Genomic DNA, 26567 nt, shown 5'->3' on the forward strand with positions numbered 1-26567 from the left:
TCTCATCCAGTCAGAATGCAGTTCAGCAAGTAATCAATTAAAGTTTTTCTCATATGCTGTACACATGCTACCAGGTCCAAAGATTTTGCATTTCATAAATGCAAGTCAAAAGCAACTTCTGGAGTGTAGTGAGGACTCATTCTGCACTGCTCTGACTCTGCTGCTTTCATGTTACATGGACAGAGCTGCAGTATGTTTTATGTCCCTTCTTTAAATATAAGTTGCTAACCACTTACAACCCCCATGAAATATTGCTTGAACTTCACAAAATGAGAGGACTACCTCTTGGTGTCACTGGCTTTCTGAATACAAAAGAGTGCTTGGCTGGAAATTCAGAAGCAGCTGTTAACAAGACTAAGGATTTTGTGGGAAGAAAGCCCAAATGCTGTAAATTTCTGTAAGAGAACAGCAGTAGATAAGCATTTGTTAATGTACCAAACATTTCTGTTACATGGTGATTCAGGACAGAAGGAGGAGGAAAATAAAAAACCAAGGGTAAGCCAACTTCTTTCCTCAAGCTGGGGAGGGACTTTTTAGGATGTCAGACAGTGATAGGACTAGGGGAAATGGATCCAAGCTAGAGGAGGAGAGATTCAGATTAGACATTAGGAAGAAGTTCTTCACCGTGAGGGTGGTGAGAGACTGGAACAGGTTGCCCAGGGAGGTGGTGGAAGCCTCATCCCTGGAAGTTTTTAAGGCCAGGCTGGATGTGGCTCTGGGTAATCTGCTGTAGCGTGAGGTGTCCCTGCCCACGGCAGGGGGATTGGAACTAGATGATCCTTGAGGTCCCTTCTAACCCTAACAATTGTACAATTCTCAATCCACCACAGATGTCATACAGCAACATGAAAAAGGAGCAGGTGAAAAGGCACATTTAATGCTTGGACTTGATGATCTTGAAGATCTTTTCCAACCAAAATGATTCTGTGGTTTTGGGTCCTGACGCCAAGAGCAGCTGTCGGAGTTCAGCTGGTGTGCTAAAAAGAAAGGTCTGTTTTTTTAGAACAGTGCATCTGAAACCCATCACTGCCCTTGCATTTCTAGTTGATAAAATCACAAGACTAGATTAGGCTTCTATATTCTTTTATTTCCCTCTTTAAAATATAGCATCGAAGTCCTGCACACATATAAATATCCCTACGGTTTCTTACACACTTTCTATCCATCGTTAAAGTGCCCAGCTGTGAACATGAAAAATAAAAACATTCCTGTTAAGAGTGGCTATACTGATAGGAGGACTGATATTCTGACAAGGCAGGCCACTGATTTTACAAAAATCACCTGCAGAAGAATGCACCCTGAACACGCATCAACACTAACCCTGAAGGAGTGGGTTTGGGGCTTTTTTTGCCTCCCCCCTCCACACTCGGCTGATCTGAAAGCAATTAATGTACAGGGTTTGTTTTTGAGCCATGTCTTTTACATAGTGTAAGAATAAAGGATTAATACATTACTTTCTAACTCCCTCCTTCCCCCACAAAGTGTTTACTGTGTCCCAAGCTGCTATGTTGATTAAAAACCAGTTGAAAAGAGCTCTGGAAATGCATGCAACTCAAAATTCACTTAAACACACTTTTAAGTTATTAAGTCTGAGAGATCTTAGTTTCAGCACATGGCTACGGTTCAGTTGGATTATTAGATGTGTTTGTCGTGGTGGCAAGATTGGTAAACACTTCTTCCTTAGTTTCAGGCTGATGTCTTTCCATTTCGGTTTCCTCTTTAGCATCTTTATTACTGGGATCTCCCTTGCTCTTGACTACCACAGGTTCAATCTCCATGATTTCCTGTGGTGGCTTAGGCTCTGGAAAATTTGGCTGAAGTCCATCAATTTGAGCAGGTTCTGGGACATCTTCTGCTTTCTGTTCAAGTCTTTCCAAAATGTTCTGGACCTTCCTTACACCATCTCTCCTGGCCTGGCGCACATCTGCACGACCCTCAGGGTCCACCGAGTCTAGGGCTAGCAACTCTTTGGTCAAATACTCTTCAATCATCAAGTATTTTTTGTCAGTTTTCTTGCCTTCAAAGGAGTTGACGGCCTGCTCAAGCATTTGTACTTTCTCCAGAATTGCCTCCACTTTCAGCACACCAGGATGCTTTTGAGGTTCTCCTGTTTCCACCGTCTTCGGCATCGCTGCTTCTTCAGGAGGAGGCTTTTCCTGCGGGGGAACAACCTTAGCTGGGGAGGGAGCCTTTTTATCAGCTTTCTCTGCCGGAGCTGGAGGCTTCTGGGGTGGTAGTTTAGGATCCGGTTCCTGGTGGGTGACCTGAATTGGGATATAGGATGCTGGTGCCTCAGGTTCAGGTGGAGGGGCTGCCTTGTTTTCAGGTTTGATTTCAGGCGGTGGGGGTGGTGGTCTTGGTGGCTCTTGAGGTGGGATTTGCTGCTGAGAAACCTGGTGAGCAAGGCAAGTTTGTGTTGAGACACAGTGAACAATGCTCCTTGTTTCCTGCTAAAGAACAAGTAACCTAACATCCCATTGTCTGTACTTCTACAACTGCTATTTTTGCACACTTGGGGTTGATTCCTCTTCTCTGTGCACTGCTGGGTTTTACCAGTTTGAAATACAAAAGCACTGTGCTGAAGAGTTGTTGTTCTCAAGCCACTGCAGATTACAAGTGCCAACTGACTCTCAAAGACCTTAAAGTTCAACACACCAAACCCTGCCCATGCTCACTAAAATCAGCCTTACAGGCAGTTTTATAAGACAGGACCTTGGAGCAAAGCCCTCTCCTGACTTAAGCCCCTAAGATCTGTTGCAGCTGACTGCAGCACGGTCGAGACTTCATCCCTTGGAGTGTTGCTAACTGAGAGGTGGTGTTTCTTGAAGAGCCTAACTGCTGACTTTTAATCACATTTTGGGCTATCTGCATCCTGCTCCTGTTCCCAGGGCATGTTTTTCCCCTCTCCTAGTGATTATTTTTACTGATTTTACCTTCAGAGTATTTACATGCAGAGGTTACTGTGTCAATCTTATTAACTGCAGTGATTAGAGACAATCCCTGGGATTACTGCAGACCTAGCAGCCATCAAATCCCTTGAAACTGAGATGAAGTTTTGAAATCTTAGCAGAAAACTGGAACTTGTGACATCTGCTTTTTCCTTCTCCTGCCACCCCCTGCACTTATTTGTGCACACACAGAGTGATTTTGGACCGGTAAGAGATCCAGCTCTCATGGATTTAGATGGCTGAGCAAAACACCTACACATTTGTATTTCAGTGGCCTGCACTGACGATCTGTTACTGTTTTACCCACTTAAGTGTAAAATATCATTAGGGAGCTGAAATTCTCACCCCTAAGAACAAATTAGCACTACACCCCAAGAATGCAGCGTTCAATCTGATGCTTTTGTCGTTCAGCTCTGACACCTGGGGTTTCAAAATTATTAAACCTCATTCTGCTCCTGTCAGTTTCAATGTGAAATCCCTCCAGAGGGGAAATCAAGGCTTGCTTTTATACAGATCCCCTTCCACACACTCACAGCTGTCAACCTCTCAGTCATCTCTAACTGTAGTAAAAATTTTAAAGTGGAAAAACAATATTCCATGAGCAGTATGTTCTGTGAGCAAGAGCATGCTTCATGTAGGAAGCACAGAAGCTCCAAGACCGGATTCTGCTGATGGTCTTTGTAAATGAAATTACTTTGTGCATCTGATGCTATCCTAAATGGTTCTGAGGCATCAGTGGAGGTCTATTTACATAGCTGCCATAAATCCCTCAGACCTGATTTTCTTCTGACAAACATAATGCAACATCAGTGACCTCACTCTAATTACACCAAATTACACTCTAATGAGAGGAAAACCAAACTGTCTGTTAAATCATGTTTCAGTGATCCAAGGACTCCACAGTCCTGATAGGTGGAAGGCAGCTTGCTGCTACTATTATTTCATTACCTCCCAGTTTGTTTAAATCCAGAAATGGGAGACTGCTTTATGTGCTTTCATGTACCGACTGGTATGAACTGATCTTTCAGCTCTAGCCACGCTGGACAAAGCAATTCCCTTCCCCATCACGTACCTGGGGTCTGTCTACAACTGTCTGCACTCTGATGGGAGTCGGGGTCTGTATCTGGGTGGTGACTCTGGCCGGTGAACTCTCCCGGCTGGATGAGCCCCTCTGAGCCACTCTGAAGGGAGACTGCGCTCGCGCTGCCTTCGGCTCCCTCTCGTCTGGCTGAATTTTGTGATACACTGGCTGGTGGGCTTGGTATTCGCCCTGCTGGGCAGGGTAGTGTGTCTTCTGTGCCTGATGGTAGACTTGCGTGGGCTGCCGCTGGATATTTTCATGGATCACAGGAATTGGAATATAACCGCGAGGGAGCTGATGGCTTCCCGCGTTGGGTCTGCCAGAGGACTGAGGGGAAGCCGTCGAAGAATCAGAAGCTCCAGGAGATTGAGGCTGCCATGAAAACAAAATCCATTATCACATCATGAACATGTTGTGCTCACAGGACATTTCATTTCCAAAGAGAAAAGAAGGAGATGGTCATAGAAACTCTGAACTCCTGTTTCCTGCACACAGGAGATTCACTTCCTTGTTTTTTTGGCCAAGGGCCTCACTAGACAAACCACAGAACTTGTGAGAGAGCATCATTATAGCAAGTAGAAACCTGAGCTACAGCATTCCCAGCCCTCAAATGAGCAGGGAGTGGATGCTCAGTCAGAGTGTTTGCTGCTTTTGCATGGCTGTTCCTGTCTAAACCTGTTAAATTTGAGGCAAACTAAAGTTAAGCAAACAAATTACGTGCCGAAGACAAAAACAACCCCCTGACAAGCACACAGCATTTAGACTTCTGATCCTGGTCACACTAACAGGTTTTGTTTGGTTTGTGGGTTTTTTAAGCATGTGATTTGGTAGGAGGCTATGGCAATGGTAATGAACATATGGCTAATGACCTTTTCCCCCCACACAAGACCTTCTAACACCTTAGCCCCCTAGCACCAGCAGCAGGAGCTGCATTAAGCTTAGACCTGCCATTAGCAGGGGCAAGCACTGAGCTCACTGCAGAATCCAGTTCCCAGCATGTCCCAGGTTGTGGGGCTGCAGTCTGGGGAACGGCAATTTGTTTCCTCACTGCTCCCTCCCACCTCTTGCTATGCCAATCCATCACCTCACCTACTTTGCACCAACTCCAGCAGCTGTCAGGCTACTCTGACCAGTTTCCCTCTCTAAATAAGAGGAAAACAATTATTTCCTGATGGATTTGTTACACAGCTCAGTGAAGGGCCAGGTCAGACTGGAGCTGGCAGGAGTAGGGAGCAGGACAACACAGTGAGAGGCAAGGGCAGCCAAGGCAGGAGAGGAAGGGGACAAGACTCCTCTTTTGGTGCTGCTGAACTGCTCAGCTGCTCATGAAACAGTAACATTAACTAATTAACTTCCTAATTAACTAGCTAAATGCTGGTTTGTGTTATGGTACCCACCACTGCCACTACTGGTGGCCTCACTGACATGGGGTTTAAAGGCACAATCACAGGCTCTGGTCAGCTGATACCCACACTGTGCTGCCTAAATTTGTAACAGCAAGTTCTGAGGTCCTCAGCAGTTATCTTAGAGGACCTCAAGGCACAGAGGACATTCCTAAAGACACTCTGTGTACGAGACAAAGCTGTGCAGCGTTGGGAGGGAAAAAAGCTGAGCCTCTGGTCTCAGCACTGCACGAACAAGGCATTTACCCAAGACAGCTGAGAAACCTGCTAACAGAATTTTAATTACATTGTTCAGGCTCCAAACAGGTTTCAGAGAAGAAGCCACCTCTGCTGAATTACAGACCTGATGATACATTTTCAGCCTGGTGAAGGCTGAATTTCCTGTGCATTGTACTTTGAATAAAAACAAGGTTGGTATTTCCATATATTACAGGAACAGCAAGATCCCACCTCATGAAACACGAAGCAAGCAGGGTGACTTATTTGTTCTTAAGGAAGTTCACAGCTTGGAAGTATTTTAACGTGCCACTGAATGACAAAAATGCTTTCCAATTCACTTTCACAGCTATGTATGGGTAAACCTGTACGTGTAATCCAGCTGAAGTATCAAACTAGAAAGCAAAGACCACAGCAGTACAACTTGGGAAGTGGCCCAGGGTTGTTAGCCACCTGGCCACTTTTATTTTTATCTCTCCCACTTTGTTCCCTTTGGTTTCTGACTCATGGTGCAGAGCACAAGAGACCTGCCCGTATCCTCTGCTGGTGGGGGAAACAGTATAAACCCTAAAATAACTCTCCCCTGCTGCAGGACCTGCACGGCTCAGAGGCTGCCTTCCTGCAAAAGCCATTCACATGCCTTGATTTCTGCAGGCCGTGCCAGAACGGAGCCACACGCTCACACTGCCGTGCCCGAGCGCTTTTGCATTTTAACGCTGTGGAAGTACTGGGAAAATGTAATCCTGCGGCAAGTTTGGCTTTCTGAAGGACAAACTACCCGCGTGGCATTCAGGTCATCAATGCTGCAAAGACCAATGCAAACACACCCCAGCAACGCTGAGAAGTTACCTCGGGTCCGTGTGCGGCCGGCGCTTGGGCTGCCGCAGCTGCCGTTGTCTGTCCACATTGTTTATCCGTCTGAGAAGCCTCCGCCGGTCCCCTTGGAGGGGACTCGGGGCCGCCATAGGCCCCCCTGGGAGGTGGCTGAGCCTGCAGCGTGGTAGGCACAGCCTCTGTCTTGTACCGCTGGGCAGCAGGCTGCGGAGCAGAAAAGCAGGGGTGCTGCTGTCTGCCATCGATGCCCTCGTGGATGACAGGAATAGGGATATAGCCAGCCCGGAGCTTGGGGTATCCCACGGTGCCTTCTCTTGCTGGCAGCTGCTTGGGGCTGTCACGAGATGGACCATTTGCTGACGACTGGCCTTCCTACAAGTTAAGAACATCACATAGCATTTGCTGGTAGCTCAGCTCAGTACACCTGGTAAGAGAAAGGGGCCTAGTAGTCTGTGCTGAAAGCAGTATCAGCTTCGTATCAGAGGTTTTGTCGTGGGTTTGAGATGGTTCAGACCATCTTGGACCTGTGCAGGACAGCCAATAGCAGGTACTAATACTACAGACACACAGGCAAGAGAAGAGTAAGCTACACATCTGCTTAGGTATCAATAGTCCTTCACCCCCAATTTTCCTAAATACCAGCTCAGCTTTACAAGACCTGCCTCAAGCCAGTTTCTTGCTTAGCATGCATTACTTCCACTCAGCCATCAGCCCACCCCCTTCAGATGGAGCTCCTCCAATTCAAACAAATGCCTGTGAGACTGGAGACATTTCTGTACCACCTCTCAAAACCACTCAGTGCTATAGATAACATCTGACAAGAAGCTTTTAAGAAAGCCTAGCCCCATAAGAAGCACAGTGTTTGCTGGTGGTGTTCTTCCCACAGGCTACCTGAAGTGTTACTAATGCTACACACTGAAGGAGAAACCAACTTTCACCTACAGGAGGATCCAGTTCAGTAACTACTGAAGGACAAGAGAAGACAGGGTAACATAATGAAGAGGAAAAGGCTGAAAAGCAAGCTAGAATGAATCCCTGTGTTGTCTGAGTATGCTCCCTGGACAATGTCAAAGCCCTGGCAAGGGTGGAAGTGGTTTGTACTAGGAACCCTCACAAGTCCTCTAGTAAGTTCTTCCTGCATGGGTCATTCTATTTTGAGGCCCTGAGAGGGCCAAGTTCCAGATGTATCTCTAAGTCAGATCATATAACAAGCACCTCTGTCATTCAGAGGGTAATGTCATTATTCAGTAAGAGGAGAATTTAATAAGGGGACATATGGTGCAAGTGTTGGAAACCCTATTTTTAAAGAGGTGTTTAAGCTGCAAAAATATTTAATGTCACTTCTGTACATATTAATATAATAACTAGAGAACTAACTGTTTCACCAACCAGATTTTGAGTGTTCTTCCTATATGACAGCATCCTCTTAGACAGTTAAGTTTTAAGACCTCTTGTAAGCAATAAAACTGCAGAGAATGAAGGCTACAATTTAGGCAAGCTAATAAAATAACAAGCACTGAAAGCAACAAGTTCAAAGTCAGAGCCCTGATGCTGCATTTCCTTTTGCTCATTAAAACGAAAGCAAAACACCAAAATCAACAAAAAAAACCCTCCACAAACAAAGGAAAAATTCTAGAGGAGGCATAGAGGAGAGCCTAGAAAGTTCGCCCAGAGAAGCAATTTGAAGTCGGCTTTTCCAGTTGTGGAACAAGGATGATCTCATGCCAACGTCTGTACCAGGATCCACCGCCGACAGATGAGTCACTTTAAATTCACCCGATCGGGAAATCACAGCCCTCTGCCGAACGCAGGCCGTCTAGGGGGGCTGCAGGACTCCCGAGGGCCAACAAGCATTTGCCAGCTCACCTTCTACCGGCACAACCCCGAGCCCGCATCGCTGCCGGCAGCCGCCTCCGCCAGGAGCCGCAGGGCCGCGCGGTTAGGGCCAGCAAACTGTTTGCCGGGAAATAAATCTGAGGTGCGCTCAGCTAGCAACAATGCGAGGCTGTGTCGGCAGCCAAACGTCTGCCGGGCGATCGGAGCCGCGCAGGCTGCCAGGCAGGGAGGCAAAGTGATGATTCGACACTCGAAGAAGCACCTTTGCTGCTCCGCTCTGCGCCCCCCGGCTGCTCCGCACCGGCTGCCCGACACAGGCAGCAGGCGGTGGGCTGCGAGCGTAACCCGAGAGCCCGCAGCCGCCCACCCCACCTACAGGCACGGCTCCCACCACTGTGAAAAGGAGATTCACTCACTTCCAGCGCGGGAAGGGGTTAGAAGCGGGCCAGCAGCACCTACAGGTGTCCCGACAGGAGAAGGCTCTTGGCCACACCTGCTTTATTCCACCTGGATGTACAAATCTGCTCTAAGGAACCAGTTGCCAGCACCTCTCTTGGCATTTTCGAGATCTGTGATGTTCTGAACTGCTCCACTGGGGGATAAGACCTTCCATCTTCTGGAGTAATCCACAACAATCTATCACTGCCAAGGCTTCAACCTGTGTTTTCTAACTGAAACAATTCTATGACAGCGTCCCACTCTCCCCACCCTCCATAAAGCCCCTCTTAGGATTCTGACCATAGGAGTCCCCTCCCTTGTCTACATTTTCAGACCCTTGAGGCTGCCTTTGTTCTCAGCAGTCTCAGCAATCTGAGAAATCTGCCTCTGCAGCTTAAATCCTGGTGAGAAACTCAAAAGCAGCAGCCCAAACCCAAAGACAAATCAGGTTGGACTTTTTTTCCAAACTATTCTGCTTATATCTGAAGTGAAACTTCTGGCAAGTTTACTACCTGTTTGTTGCTGGTAATGAAACACTGGGCCCTTTTTCTGAACCACAACAGAAACTGTACTTTTGTACTCTGTCATTTATTCTTACAGCTTCAGACAACTTGTGCTGCTCCTGTGGAAAGTTAAGTATTGCAAGCTGGTCCTTTTTTTCCAGGCTTTTTTCCTCCTGTAGTCAGGTCTGCTAACCACAGAGGAATTTTGTCTGTCTCTAAACATTGCAGTCATAGATGGAGCAAAGGCACAAATGGACCACCCCCTATTCTGTTTCCACTGTCAGTTGTTGTGAGGCTGACAGATCAGATTTAGGAAAGGTGCTGTCATTATTACACAATGTTATCTTCATCACATAATTAATACTGACTTCTAAACTTATGTTAGTTTGCATCACCACATCCTCAACATGCCTTCTGTCCTGTTCCCTTGCATCCCACCGTTTCCTACGTCCATGAACACGCACAATCTGTGTACTTCAAAGCGCCCCACACCAAAGAACAACACAGCAGCACCATGACTGAGGACTGGAGAGGGTTCAGGTAAATGGCTGCAAGTGGTTTGGGTTTGTCTTTCAGTGAGAATCCAAAATAACAACAAGTGCACATGGATATCAGTACCCCCACACCAGGCCTTTGGCCAAAGCAGTTCTGGTTTGTGCAAGGGAGCCTGCATTTATAGCCTGGACAAACAGGTTCTGGAAGACTACAGGAGAGGCTCAGGTATGCCTGGAGACACTGCAGACAGGGGGGAGGAACAGAATCCAGCTCTGAAAAGCTCTCATCAGAGTGCTACAGAAGAGATTTGGGGATTCCCTCTGGAGGCTTTAATTCCTGCTTCACAGGACAGCCAACACAAGAAGCCAAAAATGGACTTTGGTTTTATTTACCTTCTACCAAAGATGGTGCTTGCTCATTCTGTTATCAAACACGTTATCCGAGAAAGCCCGGGACTTGCACGTAACACAGATCTGAACGAGGAAGTATGACCAATAAATGAATGACAAACCTTAGCCCATCGTCTTGCTCAGCTCAAGTCTAACAAACAGGAGGCCAGCTCAGATTTCTGCATTAGGAAAACTGAAGTATATAACTCCTGCCCTCATCCAAGGGAGCAAGAAGTTCTTTGGCAATAAAATTGAATGTGGCTGTAAGCAACAGAGTATCGATGACTTTTCCCATAAAGACAATCAGTACTGCAAGAGTCCCAGCTGTGGTGGTCACACCCTCACTTTACACTTGAGAGATGACAGGATAGGATAGGATAGGATAGGATAGGATAGGATAGGATAGGATAGGATAGGATAGGATAGGATAGGATAGGATAGGATAAACCAGGTTGGAAAAGACCTTTGAGATTGAGTCCAACCTATCACCCAACATCATCTAATCAACTAAACCATGGCACCAAGTGCCTCATCCAGGCTCTTCCTAAACACCTCCAGTGATGGCGATTCTGCCACCTCCCTGGGCAGCACGTTCCAATGGCCAATGAATCCCCAAAACAGGAGGAAGTACAAAAGTGGGGGAAAAAACATCCCTTGAGCAGCTGACCAATTTTGCCAATAGTCCTGGCCTGCGGTTCAGGTAGCCTGGAACACCACCAGAAACTCAGACATGATCCACCATTTCAGGAGGTGCTGAGCACACGTAAAGGAGCCGTCATTGCTGGTCAAAGAAGAGGAAAAAAGAAAACGCATGGCTGTGTTTTGGCCACGCTGCTAGTAGGACAGCCAAGCCATGCCAGGAGATGTGCTCAGGGGGAAGGACAGCACTTCTACCGCCTGGGACGAGGACACGCGTTTCTGTTGTGAGGCCATCACCACGATAAATAAAGGTGCAGCCAAGCACAAGTTGTGCAACTGGAAAAAACTCTTCATACCCCTACAGCCTACTCTTGGCTTCCCGTGGGAAGGGCATTGTCAGGAGTGACACCAAAATCCTCCAACTTGCTCCAATTCTTGAGTTCTGACACCGTGTGCCACTGGAACGTAAAGGCAAGAGGAAAACCACAACCTAGCAACTGAACTCCTGGTGCAGCTGTACTGTCTATCCAGAGTGGATGACATGCCCCAGGGACTGCTCAAGTGTTACTCCAGACTGAGACACAGAAACCTGCAAATTCAGGCACTGCTGATGTCAGCAAATTGCCATCAAAGTCATCCGGATGGCTGTACCAACATTCTGTGTACACCCCAGATTACTTCAGTAGTTGTATCAAGCTTGCAATCTCCCTTTTGAGACTGCCTGCATAATACATTTTTTATTCCTTTTGTACTTGAATGGTCTCCAGAAAAAGAAGTTAAAAAGCAAGTTTTGCTGCCATCACACTCTTACATTTTTCTTCCTTCTTTTATAGCACAGTAAATCTGGTTCTCCAAAGCATGTATGCATCACACACACATAGGACCTCTGTAGCTCCTGCAGGGCAAATATTTAAACCACCCTTGGTTTTGTAAATATCACCTAGCAAAGGAGCACAAATTTTAACATTACCAAGAGATGAAATAGCTTTCTATATGCAGACAGGTCTCCTGACTTAAGTATGGTTCTAAACTTCTAAGTTGCTGCTGTGAACAACACCACACAAATAGAAGTATTCTGGTTGCTCAAATGACTGAGAAAATGCCAGTATCTGACTTGAGAGCACAGTTCCCCTGATTTTAAGCCCAGATCCTATGTATTTAGGAAGAAGGGAGTAGTATGGTTGCCAGGGAGGTGGCTGGGGTCCCATCCCTGGAGACATTCAAGGTGAGGCTTGACAGGGCTCTGGGCAGCCTGATCCAGTTGAGGATGCCCCTGCTGAGTGCAGAGGGGGTTGGACTGGATGACCTTTGGAGGTCCCTTCCAACCCAGCCCATTCTATGATTCTGTTCTTTCCCAGGAGAATGTAACCATATAGCTGACTGAAATATGGTAACTAAGTTTGCTTTGCACATAAAGGCCAATCTATTTTTTGTCAGAAATCACCATGAATAACCAAAAAAAGCCAGTAGTATCTAACAGTCACATCTAAGAATGATGTACCAATTCTGTTTATCAAAAAACCCCAAACATCTTATGTCAAGGAAAGGCAGAACTTTAACCATTAGAACTGGAGTCCATAACCACTGGTATTGTACTTTTGTCCCCACCTTTTTTTTTTTCCCCTTCTCTGTTGTACTAACTCAGTACATCAAAACTAACACACTAGAGCTTTGCTACTGATAGAAATCAGTATACCCAAGTAGTTCTAAAAGGTTTCTCAGCAGTGCTTTAAGTGTATTAATCATAGAATCACAGAATCAACCAGATTGGGGAAGACCTCATCCACCTAAAGTGCTTTATTAATACTTCCCAGAGAACTGCACAGGTGGGAAGGTGGAGAGCAACTTGGCTCTCAGCACTGACCCTAAGCTTCCTACCGCTGCTCCTCATCCACTTGAGATTTTTACATTCTCACTCTTTTACTCACAATTTGTGCTTAAATATATACACTGAGCACACAGGCATTTGAGCAAGATATCATTAGCTAATGACTGAAGGCAACCATGAATAAACTGAGTCTCATGAGCTGTCTCAGTAGACCTTCGTGTCAGCCGCATCATGTAACCCATTTACAGCCCGAGTTGCTTTTGATGTTTGACTTGTTGAAGGCTGAGTTTGATTTCCTCACATACACATGTGTAGGCAAATAGACCTTTTATTCTCTCTTGTAATTATCATCTTGTACTGCATTAATGCCTGCTCTGACTGATGGAGCACAATGATGTCATTAGAAATAAACAAACACCATTAAAAATTGAAGGGGAAATCTTATCTGAAGCTTTCCAGCCCTACCGAAGCAAACATGTTGCCTATCTTGCAGCCTAATCTTGTTTCAGGAACCAGAGCTGCTCTTTTTTATCACCCAGATGATTCTTTCTTAAGCTAAAATACTTTGGCACAGACATGATGACGCTTGCCCTTCATGCCTGGGAGTGGAAGTTGGCCTGTGCACAGAAAGCATCTGATGGGCCACGTTCAGGGAAAGAAGCAGTGAGTGCTGCTACCAGGAGTTGAGCACTCTTAGGAGAAAGCTGGTATCACCACCCATCCTATCAGGCTTCAGGGACAGGGTTAAAGAAAAGCCCTTTAGAGCACTCACAGAAATACCCTTGTCAAGGGTGATGAGAATGACACACTTTACTCAGTTATTTCTGTTCGCTGCCTGCTTACCTAAGGAGCTGGTGGTCAATCTGTTGCCTTCCTGCTACTAGCTGTGACTCAGACATCTGGAACACGGAAGAAAGTACAAGCCTCGAGAATCAGCAAAACAGTGCCCCATGGAAAAAAGGAGAGTGAGTAGCTAACAACTGAAGAGTCAGCTGTGAATTTTGCAGGTTACAATCAGGGTCTACCTTTTCATCTACATTTAATTTTGCACACAGCTACACTGCACCCTCTTTACCATTTCTGAGCCCTTGCCGCCAGCCACTGAAATGTACTTTCATGCTACCTGACCTGATGGGCAATGTCAGACAAGCCACCTCACCACCCCATGTCTCATTTTCCTGTCTGTAAAAGCAAAAAGGAAAAACCCAACAGCTTCTGCAGTACATTTGAAGATACAGCATTTTCCATCTGTAATTAATGGAATCTGTGTGAACAAGCCATTTGTTCTATTTTATATTTAGAGTCAGCTTGACATGAAGAGGGGACATTAAGCTGCCACAAAAGAAGGTGGAGACAGAGCTCACCTAGAGAGTGATACTGTCTACATACCCCAAAGCATACTGGATTGGTACCTGCCTTATCATGGTCCAAGTGGGAACAATTCTATTTTTGCCACATAGAGAAGGAAAAGTCCTGCCTGTATGTTTAAGTGTTGAAAGTATGACTCCTAGGTAACAATGCTGCCACCTGCCACAAGAATTCTTCCTTTCTCCCTTAGATAAGAGGTATGCTGTGTCAGGAGTTACACAGAACCATGCAAGACCTTCCCTGCTTTTCCTTTTGCCTGACTGCTCAGATGCTGGCGTATTATTTCTAGTGTCACTTCTTCACATTCCTTTCTCTTATTTCAAATTTGATCCACCCGTGGTTTTCAGATTTTAGTGGTATCTCCACAAACCAACCCCCTGCTTACCATGTTCTGTCAAGGGGGAGCTTTGGAGAACTACACAAAGCAGCTTCAAAGAAATCTGCGTAAAGCCACTACACAGCCCTCCAAAAATCCCCTGGTGCTAATTTCACCACTCCTACATATTATGCCTTTTCTGTACAGTACTTTTTAATGCAGTAACTCATTTATTACCCTGTGACAGACTGCACAGCAGGGTAAGTAATGTAAAAACCACTGCAGGTGAGACAGGCCTGAATTGTTCCCTAGCCTTATATCCCCTTCCACTGAAGTGAACCCCTGCAAAAGATGCAGCATTTCAGGGAGGCTCTATTGAACTTGCAATGTCTCATTTCCAGTCAACTCAATCAGGATTTTTTTTTCAGTCAATTCTAACATGAGAAGTCAGTGCTCAAAAATAAGCTCACTGCTAAAGAGATGGGAATTGAGTGACTCAAGATTTATGTGGGGAAGCAGAGGGGAAAGAGATGCAAGTGATGAAGGGTAAGGATGGAAACTTAGATGCGGTTATTTGCTCCCCACATACCAACAAAGCCATCAGTGAGAGGGTAAGATGGCAGCTTCTTCCTCTGTCTAGGCCTCTGCAGTCATAGTTGCAACCATTAAAATACATCACTTTTATGACTGCTCCCAGACTTTGTGGCTGGCTGCTGCAGCTTTTATCTCAAACCTCAGGCATTAGCAAGCTATTGATCCCTGTAATATTAGTTCAGTGCAGCCCAGCACAGTCAATTCCTTTGGTCTATTTTTAGTTGCACTGCATGTGGAAACACCATATGGAAGGGGCATCAATAAATACTTACACAAGCCTTGTTTCTCTTTTCTTCTATCGCTATCAACATTTTAGGGAATACCAAACAAACAATTTTAATGTCCTAAGACAATCTTACAGAGAGTGTGCTGAGCTGTGCTGGCCTAAGTTAACACAGAAAATGCCAGCAATAGATAAGCACAGGAAATCATTCATTCTGCCAAAGAGAAGATAGGAAGAGGGTGACATTGCTAAAACACTTTTTCAGTAAAAGGCATAGACATGCTTCACTGTACTGATTGTACCTTATTCTTTGACTGTCTTCCTATTAACTAATCAGACACTCTGAAGAGAATCATTAAGCTACCAAGAGGTTTGCTAAAATGTTTGAATTTCAATCATTTGTGAAGTCATGGCTTGTTTCTCACCGGAGTATGGCAAGAAATTTGCACTTCTTTCTCAGGAAGATCTCTCTGGTCCTGCCTCATACTGCAATGGTTTCAAGTAGAGCTAAACATGCAGGGGAAGGACACTCATACTTCATGTGTGTGAAAAAAGGCCAAACTGAAGGAGGAAATAACAGAGATTCATCTGAATTGATGAACACATCTAAAATGCACAGTTAAATGCAAGACCAAAGTCTGGTTCTGTTGATTTTAAAAGGCTCTGTCAAGGGTTTAAATGTTAAGAGCCATTTCTCCCTTGCAGTCTGCAGAGTTACACCAATAGCAAGCCTAGAGAAAGTGAGAAGACCAAAGTCAACCTCTTAGGAAAAATGGGGCTTCATTATCAGTACCATCTCAGCTGTATTACTTCACCAGAAAAGCTGAGGTAGCTTTAGACTACTGTGCTCCAGTCACTGTCCACCTACAGTGTGATACCTCAGTTTGTTGCCTAGACCTCCAATAGCTCAGTTTGTTGCCTAGGTCTCTTCAGAAACAGCACAAATACTCAAAGAGTACTGATGGATACAGTGCAATGCTTATTTGAAGACCATCACAAAGGAGATGGAAATGTCCTAGTTTCACTGGTTGATTTCAAGGAAAGCAAGGCAGCGATAAAGTCAGTGTGATTTTGATCTCATGGAAGTCTGACAGATGCAGTCAGCTTCTGCAACTCTCACATCACTTCCAAGACGACCAAGTTCTCTCCTTTGACCTAGACTAGGAATGAGGGCAATCAGAAAGCTGCCTGTATCTAGTCTTCCTTCTCCCTACATCTGTGATTTTGTCCTTCCAGCCTGTTTAAAGTCTAATGCCATCAAAAATCCCTACTAGATTTGAAATTCAGTGTCAGGGGGTGATCTGCCTTCTTTGCCATTGCCCAACAAAATCTTGTCTAGGAAGAGAAATACTTCCTTTGGGCCTGATTCTGAGATCCTTTTGCTAAGTAGTACCTGTCCTTCCAAAATACACAGGTACTTTGATGGTTTCAGAAGCTGACCACTAATTCCAGAAGATATTCTTAACTCAGGCTCTGGCAACTGGCTCTGGTGAGATCAGTTACACACAACTTCTATCACCATGAACTGGAGGGGTTTTCTTTGAACAAGAGACAGGAGCTCCCAAATATCAACAATTTCCCACATTCATCTCTGAGAGCCTTTCTTCCTCTCAATGGACAATCCCAAAGCACACAGATATTCTTGTGCATAGTGAGCAGAAATGGGTTTTCCTGATTGGAAACAAGAGTATCCCACAAAAGCTGCTCAAAAGCAGCTCAAAACCCTAGCTGTGATCACCTCTGCAAGTTGGCAGAAGAGGCACCTTTCATTGCCACGGAGGTGACATCAGAGAGGGGTCACCATTTGTTTTGTTTCAGGCATCCACACGGCACAGCACGGATCCCTCAGCCTATCTCCGCCTCTGTTTTCACATAATTACCAAAAGCAGCTTAAAAGTGACTTTCCTGTTAAATAGGCTGGTCTCAAGTGGTATTTCCATTACAAAAGCCTTTGAGTAAACAGAGCACTTTTCTTCTCAAGTATGTTTCATGGTTATAAAAAAAAAACCCCACATACTATTTATTATTTTTATTGCCACAACAGCCAGTGTTACCAGGTGCCTCATTACAGCAGGAAGACACTGCCTCCAGAAAGGACTTAAAACACTTTTTCCTATGCCACTCTCAATATTCCCATTACCAAATTACATTTTCCAAGGTCTCCCTGTATTATTACCAGAATTATGTGGGGTGTTTTATAGATTAAATTAACTACCCCTTTAAAAAACTGAGAAGAGATTTAATGTGTGGTAGAAAAGTCAATCCCTTCTGTTCAACACCAAGCGTTCTGTCACGGTCTATGCTCACGAACTGGACAATTACTATTTTAAGAAACATTAAGTCCTTAAAATACTAACACTGTTGAGTGCTTTGGCCCTCACGTTTTACGTAAGGCTTCAGGAGAACAAGCTGCAACAAGAATGTTGAAGGTACATTTCAAAGAGAGCAGCTACCTCCCAGCCACTCGACTTTTCCGCATGCTTAAAGCACGCAGTACAGTTCGGAGGCTCCTGCCCAGTGCAGCACCCAGCAGCACTTCATCTCCAGCCCCGCGGTTCACCCCGGCGCGGTGAGAAGGGTCCTGCCCCAACCAGGCCGAGCTGCAGCCGCTGACTCCCCAGGCCCGGCCGCTTCTGCGGGGCTCGGCTCCTCCCCGGCGGCAGCCGGCCGCGGGCTCCCGGCCAGCCGCACAGCACCGCGCCGGCCACCCCCGCCGCTCGGGTACGTGGCGGAGCCCCCTGCCAGAGGGCAACCCGGACAGCCGGATCCCAGCCCTGTCTTTCCGCCGGGCCGCGGACGGGCAGGGCAGCCCGGCGTGCCGCGATGCTGCTCGCCGGGAAGCGCACGTAAGCCCCGGGGTGAATCGCGTTCCCAACAGGCAACTTCTACTTCGGCTCAAGTTTCCAGCACTTTCTGCTCACAGCTATTGCACTGCGAAACACCAGCGCGGGCCGAATAGCTGTGTTCCCCGAGGGGGCTGAACTCCCCAAAACCCAGAGGATTTGACCCGAAAGAGCCGTTCCTGAGAGCCCCGACAGAAGCACAGCTGCTCTCCCCTCCAGGGCTCTCCTTCCATGGACATATTTGGACTGAGATACAGCTTTTCTCTGAGCATGCTTAAGAACAAAACCAGACCAGACTGCAACTGAGAGGACTTGAGACCAGAAAAAAAAAAATCATAACAGGAAAAAGGAAAAAAAAAAAAAAAAAAAGGGAAACAAAACTCGACAAGTAGAAGTCTGGGCTAGGTGGTGTATCTTTCCAGGGCTCTTCACAGCTGGAAAATAGATGGAGGTCCGCGTCTCCTGGCAGGCCGGGCGGACTTAACCAACTTTAAATAAACATTACAGGGCCGAGGTATCAAATGATTTAATGCACAAAAAAGGGCCTGCACTGCGTCAGAGACAAAAGGCAGCTCCTGCCCTCACTGCATCGCCATGCGCTGGCGGGGGCAAGCGCCCCGTCCCCCTCCCTGACCTACCCTCATCCCCCCCCTACCCCACCGCGGGCGGCCCCTCCCGGACGGGACACCCGGAGCCGGGCGCGGCGCCGTCCGCCGTACCTGCGCCGCCGCCGCCCGCAGACGCGGGTCGCTCCAGGTGGTGGTGCGGCTGTTGTGATCCACGAAGAAGGGCCAGCCCGTCTGCGGGTCGATCTTGATCTCCCAGCCGGGGGGCAGCGGCTCGGCGCTGCCCTCCATCTGCGGTGGTGGTGGTGGGGAGTGAGCGGCGGCGCTCATGGCGGGCCGGGGCTCAGACTGTACAGTGCCGGGTGTCCAGTGCCGGGCGGGGGCGCCGGACCGGAGGCTTTATTCGCCGCGGGGCGGGGGGGGCGGAGGCGCCGGGCTGGAAGTGTCTGGAAACGGCGGCTACGCGGGGTGTGGGGGGCGGTGGCGGAGGAGGGACGAGGAGAGGAGGAGGAGGGAAGCGGAGGAGGAGGAGGGACACGGAGGCGGAGGAGGGACACGCAGAACCTTGGCAGGCTGGAAACTTCTGGTTGTCTCTAGCACGGCTCGACAGACCGGGAGTTTACCGGACGCATTTCTCCGGGGTTCGGGTCGTGCCGCCCCGAGGGCTGCAGCCCAGCCCTAACCTCAGCCCTGCGGCACCACACATGGACGGGGAGAGGTGTCCCCGGTTTGCTCTACACGCCGGCTCTGCAGGGCCGCTCCCCGGGACAGCGCTCGCTGCAGGCTCGGGCACACGCATAGGAAAATGCACAGCACGGAGCTGCTTTGACTGCTCTGGCCGGTCCCTGCTGCGGCTCTAAGTCTGGTACTTCAGAGCCTGCCTGGTGGGCAAGCGGTGCCCACCTCCGTGGAAGAACCCCCAGCCCTCCAACACATTCGCGTCCTTTGACGAGGGCGCGAGTGCCTCCCCTACTGCTCAAAAGCCCAAAGCTCCTCCTCGAAAAGCTTCTTGCCCGTGTCTGATAATTCAAGATTATAATGAATAAATAACCAATGTTTCTTCCCAAATAAGGGCGCGGGAAGGCATTGTTTATCACAGCCCGTCTGAACTCTCTGAGCTCTTTGCAAACGTCTCAGCCCTCAGTTTCACTTAGAAATACACCTGAAGGCAACGAATGTGTCTGAGCTTGAAAATCATCTTTCTCCACGGGCGCTGTATCAGCGTGCCATGCCGTCAGCGTGCTGAGTTTGAGGTAACTGTACTTCACCATTATACCACTTGTGTCATCTGACAGTCACACCGAGAGCCGCAGATGCCTGCTGAGAGTTACTTTAAGTAGAAGAGTGAACGCACCGCGCGGTGCCCCTCAAGCGCCGACGTTACCTGCTGCAAAGCTGTTTGTTTCGAGAACTCAAGGTATGCGTTCCTTGCACACAGATGCTCATTACGGAGGTAACTCTTACTTCAGAAAAATCTGGCTGTTGCCACCCCTGGGGACAGTCAGGATCTCCCGTTTGGGGCAGGATCAAAGATCTCTCGGTACTGCTTGACACCCACAGTCGATCCTCTTGTGACAGAGGGGGCTGGTTTTATCACGCTGATTAACCTTAAAGTTGCTCGGAACTTGCTGCTTCGTTCTTGCAGTCCCCATCCTGCACACCCCTCACCTTCAGAACCACGCTGTGGTCCATTGCAGACCTGTTTTTCTGTCCTCGTTATTGTGTGCCTTTGACTCAGAAGTACTGCATTTTCCCCGGGGCATTTACCTTCAGATGTCTGCACTATCATCAGCATTGCTAACTTAACCTACTTCCTACAGCAACAAGTCCCATACCTTGCACATCTGACATCCTGGACTGGCTGTGATACCCGTCCCTTGACATATCTCCCACCCCTGCTACCTCTCATGCTCTCTCTCAGCGACCTAAGACCTCTGCTCAGGCTCCCTAGTGTCAGCAGCTTCCTCTAAAGACGTAACATCAGAGATATATTCTGCTTTCAATCTGTAGTGATCTGCAGAGGAATTTCACTCTCTGTCTCCTAACAGAAAGGCATGCTCAGACCATATGTGCTCTGTAGCATATGCCAGAGTCCTTGCCAAATCAACCAAAGCAGCTGATGCAGGCACAGGGGGCACAGATGTTAAAAGACCTCGCAGGAAAATGACTCCTGTACGTTGAGCAAGTGATACATACGAGGTCTGTAGCTGCTGCAGGGTAAACAGAGATGTGAAGAATGGTGAGTCTATTTGTTTTGCTGCAGCTGACAGCTAATCCTGTACTCAGCCGAGGTAATGAGTAAGGTCAGCAAGTAGGTGAAAAAATAATAAAAGGCAAATTCAGCAGGGTATCTAACAGGCTTCCATGACATTTTTGTGAGGACATGTCCTGCTAAGAAACAGAGGGGATTAGATTTCACAGGAATTAGCAGGGCTAGTGGTTCAAGATTCACTTGAGCTGCTGCAGGAAAGAAACCCATGGGTGGACAAGCATCCAGCTGAAGAGACAGCAGTCCAGGCTGGGAAGGAAAAGCATTTTAGTGATTGAATTTAGCTGGCCAGACTTCATGCTTTTACTGTAATTAAATTGTCTTCCTTGACATATAGCATTTAGCCTGGTTCCTTGTGAAGGTGAAAGGACTCCCAGTGATGTAGGTTATGTGGGGTAGCAGTACAGGGATTCACTTTTCATTCCCTTGTGCTGTGTCATCACTGGGCCATAACTGCAACCCTGAGGCAGAATGGCTTCTAGCTTGTGTTGTTAACCATATTTCAGATCAGAGTGATTTATGGAAGTGCTCATGTAACAAATGGTGAAAATCTTGGGTTCAGGGACAATTCTCATTAAGATGAGTAAGTTTCTGTAGTGTTTGGCTAATCTCAGGTGAGAGTCCAGGCTCAAGGTCAATCTATTCCATTTTGGAAGGGAAAGCAACCAAGAAGCATTCGTTGGTTTTTGACTTCCTCATATAGGTGCAAGCACAGCACCTGGGACTCCTCGAGATGCCTACCCACACAGTGCTTATCAGTCTAAGCATTTGCTCCAGGGTGTTTCAGTGCAGCTAGAAACTGTGTCATTGTACCTACCCAGACTCTACTGTGCTTTACATATTTCATTGTCTTGAAAACGATTCTATGTTGTCTCTACTTAGCCTGTATTCTGTTGCTCTGTCACCTGATGACTCCCTCACAGGTGAGAAGGGAGAAGAGGAGACTCAGGGGTGACCTTATCACTCTCTACAACTACCTGAAGGGAGGTTGTAGACAGGCGGATGATGGTCTCTTCTCCCAGGCACCCAGTAACAGAACAAGAGGACACAGTCTCAGGCTGCGCCAGGGGAGGTTCAGGTTGGATGTTAGGAAGAAGTTCTATCCAGAGAGAGTGATTGCCCATTGGAATGGGCTGCCCGGGGCAGTGGTGGAGTCGCCGTCATTGGAGGTGTTCAGGAGGAGACTTGATGGGGTGCTTGGTGCCATGGGTTAGCTGTTTGGGTGGGTTGGATTGGTTGATGGGTTGGACATGATGATCTTGAAGGTCTCTTCCAACCTGGTTTGGTTTATTCTAATAAAGGTTTTATTCTAATAAAGGGGAATCAGGAAAAGGAGAGGAGACTTGCAGGTTGAAATAAAAATGGATGTAATGTAGCAAGCAAACTAATACCAATGCCAGTGTAAATGACACAAAATTACACATGGCAGCCACACTAAATGGGAAAGCAGTCCTTAGGAACAGACTGCTAAGCAAGACCCTCCTGGCGTGGGGAGAAGAGGAAAAGGAAACCAGCTAGAAAATTAGGCACAAATGGATTTCCAAGGAAGAACCCAGGAGCCCAAAGCAAAGCCAAGCCATTTCTTCCTCAAGCTATCAATTGCATCATTTCTCAATTCTGGCCTTAAAACTGCAGAGAAAATCTGTCTCCACTTCTGAGTTGTATGCTGGTCTGTGGTTACCTGAGTCTGTAGGTATGGCTGCTTTCCAGAAACCTCAGGGCAGCATTAATATGCTAATAGAAGAGTATGGACCACCCTGGGAAGTCACTGCATGCTGCCACATCTTCCTTGGATCAGGAAATGTCACCTACAGTTCACGTGAAGTCTCTGGTTACAGAGCTCCGTGAGATGTTTGGGCATGTCTGCATGGACTGCCCTGCTGCAGAAAGCTCCCTCCCAGGCACCCTCCAGCCCTAGCTCTGGCTGTACAAATCAGCACCGTTGTGACACTATAAATGTTATTTGTTGTATAACTAAGCAGATCTCTCTGGTGTGTCAGGAAACAACATGTCTTGGGGGAAGCTCTAAATTGGCTTTCTACCTCCCGAGTACCTGTGGCAACTTAGCAGATCACCCGGGTGGCAAAAGGCACTGTTCATTGGGGCTGTGGGTTAAAATGGTTGTTCTGGCTCAGGGATTGCAGAGAGCTGTTATTGATGAACCTGTGGGTGAGGGATGCATATGGCACGTGTCTAGTGCTGTATTCCTAAGCAGGCGTCAGGCCAAGTTCTTTGCTGGATGCATTTAAGATTGAGTCATATGAAAGCTCTGTTAATAAATGCAAGCAAGCACACCGAGTTTCTCAATCTTCAGATTCAAGAGACGTGATTAATTTGACCAGCATGAATTCCACTGCCTGCTGTTTCATACAAACCCAAAGTATCAGCACTGAATAGCCCAGAACTTCTCTGGTCCTGCTCCATGGCTCTGAACCATTTGAGCTAAAAGACAAAAGGTCTCAGCTGCAGATTCTCTGCTAACTGTAAGCAGAGAAGTGCAGAAGTTTGCCCTCATGATTTGTACAGAATGATGGACTTGCTTCTATCCACAGCATAAAGTAAGAGCTACTGATACAACTGAACCCCTTGCTTCAGAAAATGAAAGAGCAAAGTGATTGATAATCTTGTACTAACCTGCCACGTATGCTACAGACCACTCTTGACCTCATTTCCAGTGCTTGTTTGGTAGGTAATTTGGTGCCACCCACACATGGTCTGACCTCACAGTGACTGCTGTACTGCTGCAGACATCCCATGTTTTGTATAGCTTGATCATGTCATCTGCTGATTTGAGTTACAGCAATAATGCACAAATTATTGGAGAGATAAATCTAGTTCCTATGAGCGTTAACAGGAAATGCAAGACATTAATGAGAGACTGCCAAGTGTACTGTCTAAAAGGGCTACACTAAAGCTGGGGCTTCCCTAAACCACATACTCAGGTTTCAAACTTCAGGTTTTCTGAACCTGAAAAAGACTCTAGAAGCTAATTCCAGCACACAAAAAAAACACCAAACCAAAACGAAACCAAAACAAAAAAAATACCCAAACACAACCAACTGGGGGACTTGCAGGCTGTGCCTTTCAATTTTTTTTACAGACCTTGATCAGAAAAGTAGTAAAATGTAAATAAATCAGTGCTGGGTGTGAAAAGGAGAATAAAGGTAATTGTAAACAGTTTCATTGGAGAGGTAGGTCTGCCATCAGGCTGGTTGTACCAAAACAATTCCCCTTCCCTTCCCTTCCCTTCCCTTCCCTTCCCTTCCCTTCCCTTCCCTTCCCTTCCCTTCCCTTCCCTTCCCTTCCCTTCCCTTCCCTTCCCTTCCCTTCCCTTCCCTTCCCTTCCCTTCCCTTCCCTTCCCTTCCCTTCCCTTCCCTTCCCTTCCCTTCCCTTCCCTTCCCTTCCCTTCCCTTCCCTTCCCTTCCCTTCCCTTCCCTTCCCTTCCCTTCCCTTCCCTTCCCTTCCCTTCCCTTCCCTTCCCTTCCCTTCCCTCCCCTTCCCTCCCCTCCCCTCCCCTCCCCTCCCCTCCCCTCCCCTCCCCTCCCCTCCCCTCCCCTCCCCTCCCCTCCCCTCCCCTTCCCTTCCCTTCCCTTCCCTTCCCTTCCCTTCCCTTCCCTTCCCTTCCCTTCCCTTCCCTTCCCTTCCCTTCCCTTCCCTTCCTCTCCCCTCCCCTCCCCTCCCCTCCCCTCCCCTCCCCTCCCCTCCCCTCCCCTCCCCTCCCCTCCCCTCCCCTCCTCTCCTCTCCTCTCCTCTCCTCTCCTCTCCTTGAGTCTCCTCTCCTCTCCTCTCCTCTCCTCTCCTCTCCTCTCCTCTCCTCTCCTCTCCTCTCCTCTCCTCTCCTCTCCTCTCCTCTCCTCTCCTCTCCTCTCCTCTCCTCTCCTCTCCTCTCCTCTCCTCTCCTCTCCTCTCCTCTCCTCTCCTCTCCTCTCCTCTCCTCTCCCTCTCCTCTCCTCTCCCTCTCCTCTCCCTCTCTTCTCCCTCTCCTCTATCACTTTGTTGCCCAGGAGAGAGACTAAGTTGCTTCTGCTTGACCTTAGCTGCATTGTTTTGGTTAAGTCTAACAGCAACTTTCTCTGCTCGCTCTCCCTCTCCCTTTGGCCGGGAGGGTCTGGGTGGGCAGGGAAGGAAAAGCTTGTAGCTTCTCCTGGCCTCTGGCCTGGGGAGCTCTTTGTGGTGTTTGCTCATTGTAAATATCTGTAAATACTGTATATTTGTACCTATTCCCTTGTAGATTGCAGTTTTGCCTGTAAGTACAGCCTTCATTCGCTTCCAGCTGAGCTGGCCTGGTAAAGTTAATGCTGGGGGAGAAATTTCAACCCACCACACCAACCAACCAAACCCAAACAAACAGAAGTTTTTTTTCTTTGCCCTTTTGGAGGCTCACTCCAGCTGAGGTTGAGGACTACTTGGCTGCAATAGCCTGGTAGCAATGGAGCAAGACTGTGTGATTCACACAAAGGGCTTTTTAATTTGGGCTACTTAAGACATTTTTGTTTCACCATTTTTGCTTCACCATTTTTGCCTACTTATTTCTACATGGTTTGAAACATTTCTTTTCTTTTCTTTTTTTAAGCCCCATGGGTGGAAATGCCACAGTCCTGATATTGTAATACCCCAAATCTTATTACCAGTGGCTCTTTCCCTTTGTACAAGGAGACTTTGGAGACAAAACACTGTACAAAATGTAAAGTTAAAATGACAGCTTGAAACAGACTCAGGAATAAAATTTGAAGGCCACTGTTTTGGGGGAAACAAAGCTATATTTAAACCATATTAATTTAGTTATAAAGAAATTTGGGGGGAAAAAAATAAGTTTAGAGTAAGGTTCTGGGTTGGACTTAGTGATCCTGAAGGTCTTTTCCAACCTGGATGTTGCTGTGATTTCCACCTGGAATGCAGCCTACCTCAAATCAGGGAGCGAATCTGCCTGTGAACACAGCAAAAGCAGCTTTAATTTCTGTGTTCTGTATGCAGAGAAAGCAAAATTCAATCCAGAACACAGGCAGCAGAAGACAATTTTGAAGTTTTAGAGCTTCTCATTTTCCCAATGTGTTCTGAATGGCTATGTGCAAGTTAAGTTAAGAGTCACCAAAGAGGCACTGTTGGTTGACCATTCTTCCCGAGTTAGTCATACAGAAGCCTAAGGAGACAGTTCTCTGGGGTCAGTGGTGACTCAGGGAGCAGAATAACCCTGCTTTACCTGGTTAGGAGTCAGGAAGATGAGTGCACTGGAGTCCGTCTCAGCAGCTTTCTCTGCTCGGCCGCGGCCACCTTCCATCAGTATTTGCAGGCCTCCACCTAGTGGATAAAAGGCTCTTCTCTACTCGAGGCTGCAGTCACCCAAATGAACTTGTTTTTTAAGATTTGCTGACAGATCTCAGTCCAAAATGAACCATTTCCAGAGCTGAGTGTGCCCAGTAGCAGGCACACTACAGAGACTGGGAAAAAACGACTGCAAAGGGAACTCAAACCTCCTATTTTGTGAGTAAATGGATCCTTTTATAGGCAGCAGCAGAAGATGGCACATGTGGAGGCTTAAGTATTTCTCCAGTTTCTGTGGGTACTGGAACTGGTTTGATGACATCAGTACTCTGTCCCTAATCAATCAATCAAAGTAGTTTTATTCCCATTAATTGAAGAAGCAGATACAGAGCTGATAGAGCTCTCTCTCTCTTGCTGGCATGCTGGAATCACAGAAGAGGCAGCAGACTAAGAGGGAAAGAAACAAATGTGTGTGTCCTTTATTCTCTCTTCTTCTGGCTCTCCTTCTTGGAGCA

General features: G+C 47.2%; 1 protein-coding gene across 1 annotated transcript; it reads right to left on the bottom strand.

Annotated features, from left to right (window-relative positions):
- Nucleotides 1-1066: 1066 nt before the first annotated feature.
- On the bottom strand, nucleotides 1067-18941 carry BAG3 (BAG cochaperone 3). Its single transcript, XM_068166117.1, has 4 exons — nucleotides 18674-18941; nucleotides 6498-6854; nucleotides 4021-4401; nucleotides 1067-2393 (listed from the first exon to the last, which is right to left on the bottom strand). The coding sequence occupies exons 1-4, from the start codon at nucleotides 18848-18850 to the stop codon at nucleotides 1617-1619; spliced, it is 1692 nt and encodes a 563-aa protein (XP_068022218.1). The 5' UTR covers nucleotides 18851-18941; the 3' UTR covers nucleotides 1067-1616.
- Between the last annotated feature and the right edge of the window lie 7626 nt (nucleotides 18942-26567).

The sequence above is a fragment of the Melanerpes formicivorus genome, unplaced genomic scaffold (genome assembly GCF_026170545.1).
Source record: "Melanerpes formicivorus ecotype bairdi unplaced genomic scaffold, bMelFor1.0.p_v2 SCAF_97, whole genome shotgun sequence".
NCBI lineage: Eukaryota > Metazoa > Chordata > Aves > Piciformes > Picidae > Melanerpes > Melanerpes formicivorus.

Bases quoted from the DNA above. Each gene is read 5' to 3' on its own strand.
- BAG3 (XM_068166117.1), bottom strand. From the start codon at position 18,850: ATGAGCGCCGCCGCTCACTCCCCACCACCACCACCGCAGATGGAGGGC. The intron at 4,402-6,497 runs GTAACTTCTCAG...TTTTCATGGCAG, and splicing joins CGGCCGCACACGGACCCGAG to CCTCAATCTCCTGGAGCTTC. The intron at 2,394-4,020 runs GTACGTGATGGG...CTTGCTCACCAG, and splicing joins CAGTTGTAGACAGACCCCAG to GTTTCTCAGCAGCAAATCCC.